The 10,606-nt window shown below is 57.2% G+C and overlaps 1 protein-coding gene across 2 annotated transcripts; it reads right to left on the bottom strand.

Moving 5' to 3' along the window:
- Positions 1-62: 62 nt before the first annotated feature.
- On the bottom strand, positions 63-10,455 carry PMM1 (phosphomannomutase 1). 2 transcript variants are annotated; one of them, XR_003510980.1, is made up of 8 exons: positions 9,954-10,455; positions 7,324-7,441; positions 5,747-5,823; positions 5,526-5,617; positions 5,232-5,331; positions 1,204-1,813; positions 977-1,092; positions 63-606 (listed from the first exon to the last, which is right to left on the bottom strand). XR_003510980.1 is itself a non-coding variant. In XM_027540663.1 (8 exons), the coding sequence occupies exons 1-8, from the start codon at positions 10,038-10,040 to the stop codon at positions 484-486; spliced, it is 789 nt and encodes a 262-aa protein (XP_027396464.1). In that variant the 5' UTR covers positions 10,041-10,450; the 3' UTR covers positions 63-483. The 2 variants fall into 2 exon arrangements, 1 of the variants encoding a protein (XP_027396464.1); XM_027540663.1 differs by having other exon boundaries at positions 1,738-1,813; positions 9,954-10,450.
- Positions 10,456-10,606: the final 151 nt, after the last annotated feature.

Below are 10,606 nucleotides of genomic sequence, written 5' to 3'. Positions count from 1 at the left end.
CTACAAAGTGGGGGCCGGAACAGTGTCTATGACGGGGGCCAATCAGCCACTCAGGCTCCATATCACGCTCCACAGGGTTTAATATCCATGAGATAAAGTTCTCACGAAAGTGCATGGTCCCCACTGCTCTGCACCCCATGGAGGGCAGGCAGGCAGGCAGGGCGGGCTCTATCTCGTACCAACATTCGTACAAGCTTCCCGAGTAGACAGAAACCTGTTCTGCCAAGAGTCTGGGCAGCAGCTGCAGCCAGGGCCATCGGATTGGGCTGGAGGACGGACGCGAGGCCCACCAGGAGCTGACTGGCTGTGGGTGGCCGTCCACACAGATCCTGGGCCCGTAGAGCTGGGCCTTCAGTAGGTAACATGAGGCAGGGGTCCTGGGCCAGAGGAGGGGCCTCAGCACCCCCCAGCGCCAGGGCCAGGGGCTCTCTCAGGCGTGGGCAGAGCTCCCTGGAAGTCCTGAGGGGCAGGTGTGGGCCCTGGTCACGCCTTGTGGGCTGTCTCTGGGAAGAAGAGCTCTCGGCATCGCTGCACCGTGTCCTGCGGCGACACCACGCTGTGGCCGACCGTCCGTGGGTCGGTGTAGATCTCAAAGTCGTTCCCACCCTACACATGGAGGAAGGGCAGTGAAGGCATGTGTACACGTGTGGTGCCTCGAGGAGGCTCCCAGGTTTGGGGCCCAAAACCCACCCTGGCCTGGGGGTCCCCTCCCCACACTGGATCCTATACAGCTGCTCCTCTGGCCCCCCTCAGAACCGCCAGGAGGCCCACCTTCACCACATCGGCCCTGACTTGCTCTGTGACACGGGCCAAGTGTCCACCCAGCTCTGGGTCCCAGCCTTCCAATTTGTATAATGGGGCTGTTGAACACTGACTGCTTTCTGGGAGTTTCCCAGGAGGTGTGTCCCATCATCCCGTGTCCTGGCCCTAATCTGGGGGGCTAGGGGGACCTGGGCTGAGCCTGAGGCACACTTACAGGGCTGGTCTCATTCCCAAAGAAATGGATGGTGTCGAAGCAGTCCTGGTCCAGGCTGTCCAGGCAGTAGCGCTTGTCCCAGCCCTCAGGGAAGACGTCAAAGCTGATCATGCCTCCTGCAGGGTGTTGGGGGGGCGGGCAGATGAGGTGAGCAGAGGGGCGGCTCACAGGGCCTTGGGCAAGGCCCTTCATTTGTTCATTCATTTCAACAACGCCTAAGTGCCTACCGAACACCAGGCGCAGGGCACCGACAGGCTCAGGATCCTCACGGGGTTACGATCCAGGTGGGAGGAGGGCCGGGAAGCGACCAGACCACCTCTCAGCTCATGTAAGTCAATGGCAGGGGTCAGGGGTGGAAGGGTAGGGAAGCTCCCCAGCTGGTGTGGTCTGGGGACAGCTCTCCAAGAAGGTGACACTGAGCTGAGACCTCAGCCAGAGTGGCAGCTGCCCGGGAGCCATAAGATCCTCAGGGCAGAGAAGGGGAGTGCAGGGCCTGGGTTTCATTAAAGTCAGAGGGAGCCTCGGAAGGGCTCTAAGCAGGGGTGTGACAGGGGCTGTTTGTCCACAAGGCTCCCTCTGGCCACTGTAGGGGGAAGTGGCGGTGAGGGTTGCCTGGGTTTAGGGGAAGCTTTGGGGGCTGGGGTCCCTGACTGTGTTGGCTCAGCCTGCCCTTGATGCACCTGGGGGACTGGGAAGGGTTTCTGAAGATGCTCGGGTGCAGCCTGGCCTTGGCAGTGAGGCCCTCCGTGGGATGCACGTACCACGGGAGAATCGCAGTCCTTTGCCGGCAAACTCGGTTTTCAGGGCTTCCACGAACTTCTCCCGGATCTTCTCCTTCTGCAGAAGGGGAGGGAGCAGACTGAGGTTTAGGGGGCCATGTGTGCCGGGCCCTGGGCTGGGCAGACAGTGCCTGTGAGCTCACTGAGCCTGCCAGGTGGAGGTCATGACCCCCCCTTTACAGATGTGGAAGCTGAGGCTCAGAAAGGGCCGATGCCTTGTTCAGGGTCACCCAGCCTCAGAGGCAGGGCCAGAAGTCCTGAAAGTAAATTCAGTGCCAGCTGTGCTAGCGGAATTCGGGCAAGGTATCCTGAAGGAGGCCTTGGAGCAGAGACTCGAGGAGGAAGGCTGAAGGGATGGGACGGTCTGAGTCCTGAGTCACAGTGTCCACCTCAGGGCGGGGCTCAGCCCTGTCAGCTCTGCCCAGCCCAGCCACGGCTCAGAGTGTGAAGAGCCAAGAGCACGCAGAGACCTGTGAGTAAGTGGCACTGGTGGTCTAGATGCTGAGTCGTGTCCGACTCTTTGCGACCCCATGGGCTGTAGCCTGCCAGGCTCCTCTGTCCATGGGATCCTCCAGGCAAGAATACTGGAGTGGGTTGCCATTCCCTTCTCCAGGGGATCTTCCTGACCCATGAATCGAACCTAGGTCTCCCGCACTGCAGGCAGAATCTACCAACTTGGCTATGTGGGAAGTGGCAGCGGGCAAAGAAGTCAGCAGGAGGCGGGGACAATCACAGCACCCACCACGCAGCAACGTGCCTTCACTGAGCACCTCCCACATGTTCCCGGCTCCTACCCCTCTGGGCGGGACCTTGGAAGTCTCAGCGTATCTACAGACACCAAGAAGGGGACACTCACTCACCAGCCCAGGGATTCCCCAGCCTGGCCTTGCTGGAGCCACAGAGGGGAACAGCCATGCTGGGCCTGGAGGGGAGCATCTTAGCTGCTGAGCTGATGGGGGCCACGGCTGTGGGAGCGGACGGCAGGCTCGCTGTGGCCGAGGCACCAAGGTGGCAGCCCCCATCTGGCCACCTTGAAAGACCAGCAGGATGATCAGCACACAGAGGGCCTGGAAGCCAGGCTGGGGAGCTTGGACACATCCCAGGGGACCAAGAGCCGCTGAGGATTTCAGAGCATGGGGGTTAAGGCGCCCAGTTCTCCACTGTAGTCAGTGATGGGTAGGACTAGAAATGGAAGAGAGGCAGGTGGCGGCCAGCAGTCTGGAGCCTGGAAATGTGGTCCAGGGAGCACATGAGAGATAAAGGCAGGCTGCCTAGGTCCCAGGCCCAGCCGCTGTGCCTCCTGGCTATGACTCTGAGTCGATTTCCTGGGCTTAAAGATAAGAGGTGTATTGAATGAACATTGACATACTCTCATGGGAACAGAGATGAGGCATATAACCTTCCCAGAAAGCCCTGGCTTCCCAGGGAGGCCAGCCTCTATCAGAGGCCACTCTGTGGGTCCAGTGTTAGAGCTAAGGGTGCCCCAGGCTCAGAATAAACGGTCCAGGGCAGCTGCACTGTCTATCTCCAGGGAACCAGGCTGGTCACCAGACAGCCCCACATGCCAAGTCCAGCCTGAGCAGAGACCAGCACGGTGTCCTCAGGCTGGTTCACATGCTTTCTGGCCTCAATGTCCTTAGACCCTGTCCTCAGGGTCTGAGGGGGCTGAAGGAAGGTAAAACATTAGTATTAGATCTGTGCTGGTGAAGTGCACACAGATCAGAAGGTTCATGTCCCTCTCCAGTATCAGAATAGGGCAGAACTAGACCCAAAATATAAGAGAAGACCCTGAGGGCTGTGGGAAGAGTCAGCGTGTTCCACCTCATGAGATGGGAACTGTGATCATTACCACTTTACAGGTGAGAAAACGAGGCACACAGCAGAGAAGCCCCTTTTCCAGGTTGCTGGGCAAGTGGGAGGTGGAGCTGGGATGGGAAACCTGGGTGGCCTGAGAAAGGCCCACCTCTCCATATGTGTGTGGGAGGAGGTTCTTGGCCAGTGGTCAATAACACACTCTAACAAGGAAGTCTCCATGCTCGCAGGCATTGCCTGTGGGCCTTAGGGCCCAGGGCGGGAATGGGGATGAGCTGGATAAGCTGGGAGTTGTCACCAAGTCCCACACAGCCTCTGGGAAACATCAGAAGGAAGCAAGCAGAAGCCCAAGTTCAAATCTTTGGGCTGCAACTCATTCCCTACATAACCTTGGGCAAGTCACTTTTCTCTGAGCCTCAATTTTCTCATTCATAAAATGGGGATAACATCATCTATTTCATTCAAAAAGTATGTCTCGAGCACTTTTGTCAGGCATATGCTGGGCCCATGGATCTAGCAGCCAAGAGCCACAGAAATCCCAGCCCTTAAGGAGCTTACAGCTTTAGTGAATGAGACAGATAATCAAGATTTAAAAATAGGTGATGCACTGGATTAGTGGGTGGTGAAGGCTGCTTGGGAAGAAAGAAAACTTTGAAGATGAGGAAGTACAAGAGGGTGCTGGGTTAAGTGTCATGCTTAGGGAAGGTGACACTGGAAGGTGACACAGAGGCGACACTTGAGCAGATGTGATGGAAGTGAGAAGACACAGCCCTGAAGCAGGAGATAGTCTGCTGTCTCTAGAACTGGCAGGGAGGGCATGGCTGCGGCAGAAACAGCAAAGGGGAGAGCAGAAGGGCAGGCCAGGGCACCTCCCAGGCAGGCCAGTGGCTGAGAATGCACCTTGCAATGCAGGGGACGTGGGCGCCACCCTGGTCAGGGCACTAGATCCCACATGTTGCAAGGAAGACCCGAGGCAGCCAATAAATAGAGTTTAAAAAGGGCAGCCAGTGGGAAGGTCAGAGATGGGCTGATATGAAAAGGCCTGGGGGACGGCCTCCATCCCTGAGCGCTGAGGGCAGGGAGTGATGAGCAAAATCCAAGTCAAGGTCAGCGGGGGCAGCACACCCAAAGGTGACAGGGATCTTGGTGTGTTCCAAAGACAGACGCACAGGGAGAAGGTGTCTGAGCCAGGCAGACCCCCAGAGACCACGGGAGGTTGGCCAGGGGGCCCATGGAAGGACTGTTAGGCAGGGCAGCCAGATGTGCTTCAGAAGGTTCTCAGTGGCACTGCTGGAGAACAGGTGGGCAGGGGGCAGAGGCACACACAGGGGTGAAGGAATTTTTTTGAGACCAACTGGGGGGGCTGAAACCCCAGGAATTACTGCTGGACTCTATAGGGGTGGGAAGGTAGAAGAGATGCCCTAGGTGTTGGCTCAGGTGAGCAGGCGGCTGGTGGTCCTGGTCGTCAAGGGCAGTCACCGAGCCAGCAGTGCTGGGAAGACACAGAAGTGCCGACAACCGTGGCACAGAGCAGGTGTCCGAAAGGGTACTGGTTGAATCAGAACAGCCTGCCACCACGGATCCCTTTCACGGATGAGAAAATAAAGGCTCAGAGAGGTCGAGTGACCGAGGTCCCTGAGACTAAGGCTGACAGTGGGCGGCACCTTGTCCAGCTCGGAGAACTCGATTCGCTCCTCGAGGGTGCAGCTCCGGCCGATGGGCGAGATGTTCAGCATGCCGTTCCGGAACTCGATGAAGGTCCCACTGGGGGCGAGGGGACGGGCGGAGGGGCAGGGAGGCGGGGCCAGAGAGAAGAGGGACCCTGAATTCAAATCCAGTCCCACCGGGACTTCACGGGGGACACGCATCCACCCCTGGACAAGTCAGAACCCATCTGTGAGACTCCATGCCCACCACCCCCACGCCGGGGAGGGTGCCCAGGAGGGGCGGGATCTCACCGCTTCTTGGGCAGCCTGAGCAGGGCCATGTAGCGGAGGCAGAAGTTGATCAAGTCCTGCAGGAGCTCTTCCCCCAAGTGGTTCTGGATGGTCTGGGCAAAGGACACAGGGCTCTGAGGCTGGTGGGCACAGCGTCCCTCCCGCCCAGGACAGAAGGCACCCAGAGACTGTTCCACTGTGGAAAAGTGTCCCAAGACCCGGGGGAGAGGCAGGGCACTGACCTGCTTGGAGAGCAGCCGTCCATGCTTATACTGCACCGTCCCGTTCTCAGCAAACACATAATCAAACTTCTCGATAACTTCAGGTCCACGTGGAGGCCAGAGGGAAAGACAGAGTGTGAGACGAGATACCCAGAGCCAAGGAGAGAAGTGAAACCCACACTCCTTGGTCTGGCATTCAAAGCACCCTTGTTCCATCCCCAACCTGCTTTTCCAGCCTCCTCGCCTTCGCAACTTGGTTTTCTTCCAAACATGCACACAAGCCCGTCACAGCCTTAGGCCTTCCCTCCTGCAGCTCCTTCTGCCTGGGATGCCCTCCCCCTTCGGTTCTCCTCCAAGCTCCAGTTCCCTCCTCTGGAAGTCCCCCAGGGCTTCCCAGCAGAGGGCATCATTTCTGCCCTGCACTCCCACAGGCCCTCGGCACAGGAACTTCTTTTCTGTTTTACAACTTCCATCACTGTGCCACCGAGGCTGGCCGCACAGGGACAGTTTTTGACTCTCACTGCCACCAAGAAGCGGCTGGAGCACAGCCAGGAGGCTGCTGCGGGGTCAGGTAGGGGGAGAGCACCCGGACGATGGTGGGGTGATGGAGACATGGATACAGGAGACCTGGACGCGCGGAGACATTTTTGGACTTGCAGATAAAATAGACAAGGGGTTGGGAAAGGGGGCTTTCCTGATGGCTCAGATGGTAAAGAATTCACCTGTAATGCAGCAGACCCAGGTTCGATGCCTGGCTCAGGAAGACGACCTGAAGAAGGAAATGGCAACCTACTCCAGTATGTTCGCCTAAAGAACTCCATGGACAGAGGAGTCAGGCGGGCTACAATCCATGGGGTCATAAAGAGTCGGACACGACTGAACAACTAACACTTTCACCCCTGGGGAAAAGTCAAGGAAGCCTCTAGATCCACAGAACTGCCAGGATGACTTTAGAACCCTCCTCTGTTAAAAGAGATAATCATTCACAACCTAAAGCATGACAGTTGTGAGGATTAAATGAAAGGAAGTTAATACAAGGTCATTTTCAACCTGTGGTAGCTGTTATTGATTAGGTCCATTTTAAAGATGAGGAAATCAAGACTCAGCAGGGAGAACTGAGAAAGGAGACTATGTAAGGGCTGGATTCTGTCTGCTTGGTTCCCTGCTGTTTCTCCAAAGTCAGCACGGCGCCTGGCGTATACTAAGGGTTGAGGTGTTAGTCACTCAGTTGTGTCTGACTTTTTGTGACCCCCATGGACTGTAGCCTGCCAGGTTCCTCTGTCCATGGAATTCTCCAGGCAAGAATACCATTCCCTTCCCCAGGGAATCTTCCTGACCCAGGGATTGAACCCAGGTCTCTCACATTGCGGGCACATTCTTTATCGTCTGAGCCACCAGGGAGGCCTGGCACATGGTAGGTGTTGACCAAATGTTTGTTAAACCCCGGAGCAAACACCCGCCTATTCACTCTGCTTGCTCTGCCCCACAGAAACAGGACTGGGTCTTTGAAGGCACATCGCTCCAGGCGTCTCCCAAACTCCCCACACCCTCCACTCCCACCACCCAACTGTGGAATTGGTTCTGGCCTCTCTTCTTACCTTCATCCCCCTCTCCCAGCTGCTCGGCAATTTTCGAGTAGTCAGAGCCGCCCACCACACCAATCTGCACCCTACTTCGCAACTTCTGCAGGAAGGCAGCCACCTCTGGGTCGATTTTCTGCAGGGGGCAGGGAAGCACAGGCTCCATTGGCATGTCTGGGCCCTCCACCCAGCCCTCACTCAGGGCTCAGAGTCCTGGGAACCCATGTTCCACCCAGATCTGGGGCCAGTCAGGGTTCAGAACCCAGATCTCCAAATTAGAAGCGCTTGGGTTCAAACTCTGGCTCAAATTCCTCAACAGCAGGATGACCTCAGCAAATGGCTTTGCCTTTGCCTCAGTTGTCCCATCTATAAAATGGGGATCACAGTAGAACCTGGAGAGGGTCACTGTTAAGGATTAAATGAGACAGTGCTTGGAAAAACAACTAGCAACTGGCTTCCCTGGTGGCTCAGTGCCAGAGGATCTGCCTGCCGATTCAGGAGACAGGTTCATCCCTTGATCCAGGAATATCCTACATGCCATGGAGCAACTAAGCCCGTGAGCCTCAACTACTGAGCCTGTGCTCTAGGGCCAGTGCAACTACTGAAGCCCAGGAGCCTGTGCTCCACAGCAAGAGAAGGCCCCGCGATGAGAAGCCCAAGCACCTGCAAGCAGAGTGGCCCCTGCTCTCTGCAACTAGAGAAAGCCCTCACTCACAGCAACGAAGACCCAGCACAGTGACACTAAATAAACAAGCAAAACAAAACAAAAACAACCAGTGACTAATCACTTGAAAAGACGTCCCCCCAAGGAAACGTAAACTAATGGGTTTCAGTCCTTGTTACTCCAAGCTGACACCGTCTAGGGTGGACAGAGGAGAAACGCACTCAGATGTTGCTGGTCAGAGCGTAAATTGGTATAGCCACTTGGAGGGCAATCTGGCAAGATCTAGCAAAACTTTACACGCCAGGACTTGTCACCCAGAATCGCCCAGGTGTATATGTTCACCGGGATGGTTTATAACAGTGAAAAACTGCAAATAAGCTAATCCATTGGAGAATGGCACACAGCTGCTCTGAAATTCTATACTGTGCTTGCACAGAGTAAGGCAGGACTGTGTTTCCAATATGAGAGAGCACCAAAACACGCTGTGAATGGTTAAAAGCAAGTTGCAGGAACTTCCCTGGTGGTCCAGGGGTTAGACACCGAGCTCCCAGTACAGGGGGCCCGGGTTTGATCCTGGGTTCAGGGAACCAGATTCCGTATGCTGCAGTGAAGATCGAAGATTCCATGTGCCGCAACTAAGACCCGGTGCAGCCAAATTAATTATTAACAAAAAATTATGATATCGACTATTTTTTTTAAAAGCAAGTTGCAGAAGGGCACACACAGTATGATACCAGTTGCTAAAAACACACACACACAAACTCACAACTTTGGGATGGGGCTGGGCCGCAATCCTGACTAGTCAAAAGGGACTTTTACCCTTCTCTGTTACGCTTTCATTCTTTACAAGAGAATGTGTTTGTGAATATGCGTACAATTGAAAATTAACTTAAAATGTACTATGCACAGATCTTAGGTGGATGGACAGACAGCACTGACACTCTAGTCTTGTTTAGGCCCTGGGAGCAGTGGGAAGGCAAGGTGGCCAGATTGCTTCCTGTGCCCCCAGGGCCCTCATTCATTCAGGGGTTGGGATGCTAAGACCAGGGTTCCTATCCCTGCCTTGCCACCCAGACCTAGTGGCTCCTGCTCTAGGAGATTCCTCAGTAGGTCCTGGGGGACCCAGACCAGAGAGCAAGAAAGAGGCCTGCTTATCCACGCACCCAGCTGCCGGGAGCAGTGGTGGTGGAGGGGGGGGTTCATCCTGAGTTAGATCGAATGGGAGAAAAACTAGGTGTGGAGCAGAGGTTGGAGCATCAACCCATTGAGATGCTTTTAGAAAGAAAACCGCACTCCCACCCACCCTGTACCACAACATCCCCACGGAGACCAGACCAGCCTCCCACCCCTCACCTCCAGGAGGAAGAAGCCCCCAAACTCAGCCTGAATGGTACAGAAGCCCTCCCTCCCTGGAAGAGAATGGAGGTGGGAGAGGAAGTAGGGAAGGGGCTTGAGAAACTAAATGCAGGCCAGCCCGATTTTGCAAAGGGATGGCTCCGAGACGCCCACCGATGGCCCTCGCGCCCCACCGATAGGGACTCTCAACGCTTGGGTGTGCTGCCCTGTATGGAAACGCAAGGTTCAGACGACAGCTCCGGGCTACTGGTGTCACCTAGGGCTGAACTGGGGGTGGGAACCAAGGCTGGGGAGACGGGGGCGGGGGTGGGGTGGGTGGCGACCCGAGGCAGGCCTGGCGGGGGAGGGAATTAGGCCCCTGCTCGCAGCTTCTTCCCTCCAGAATCCGACCCATTCCCCTCGCACCCAGGCACAGAAAGTGGGCGCCGATGCTCGGGGGGGCTGTGACGTGGGGAATCGGGACGTATGATTCCCAGCGTGCGGCCCCGGGGTGTCAGGGGCCAGGTATTGCGGCAGCCCACGCACGGTCCCGGGGGATCTGGGATCACGCAGCTGCAAGTCACTCATTAGGCTTCTGGGTGTTCGCGTGACACCCCCAACGGGAGCTTCTGAACGAGCGGGGTCCTACCTGGCGAGCCGGCGTGAGGGTCCCGTCCACGTCAAACAGGCAGAGGACGCGCTCCTTCCTGCGGGCGCCCTCAGCGGTGACGGCCATGGTTGCAGCTCCCGGCGCCCAGCTGAGACGATGGCTAGGGCCGCCGGAGCCGCTTGGGATAGAGGACTGACGGGGCGGGGCCTAAGGGGCGGGGCCAGCAGGCAGGTCGCAGAGCGCCAAACTGGGAAGGGGCGTGGCCGGAGCGTGGCCTCGGTGAAGGGGCGTGGCCCGGATGCGGCCGACACAGGGCCTGCGCTGACGTGGGACGAGGATTCTGATGGCACCAGGCGGAGAAGGGCCCTGGCATCGGGAGGGGCAAAGGCTCGCAGGTTCCGTCAGTTCAGTTAGTTCAGTCGCTCTGTCGTGTCCGACTCTTTGCGGACCCCAAGAAATGCAACACGGCAGGCTTCCCTCGGATTTTACCAAGCCAAACCGGAGGCGGGCCTGGGCTCGGCCCGGAAGTGAGGGATGGAACCCGGAAGGAAGGGGCGGGGCCAGCGTTGGCCCTTGGCGGGATGGTTCCGGTGGCAAGTAGGGGCGGGACGGGGGCGGGGCCTCTAGCCCGCAGTGCAGAGTCCGCGGGCGAGGCGGGGCTCAGCGACCCGCTCCCTCCCTCTAGCACTACC

Source organism: Bos indicus x Bos taurus, chromosome 5, assembly GCF_003369695.1.
Source record: "Bos indicus x Bos taurus breed Angus x Brahman F1 hybrid chromosome 5, Bos_hybrid_MaternalHap_v2.0, whole genome shotgun sequence".
In the NCBI taxonomy this organism is placed as follows: domain Eukaryota; kingdom Metazoa; phylum Chordata; class Mammalia; order Artiodactyla; family Bovidae; genus Bos; species Bos indicus x Bos taurus.
The sequence above is the reverse complement of the archived record's forward strand: the minus strand, read 5'-3'. Positions and strand labels throughout refer to the sequence as shown.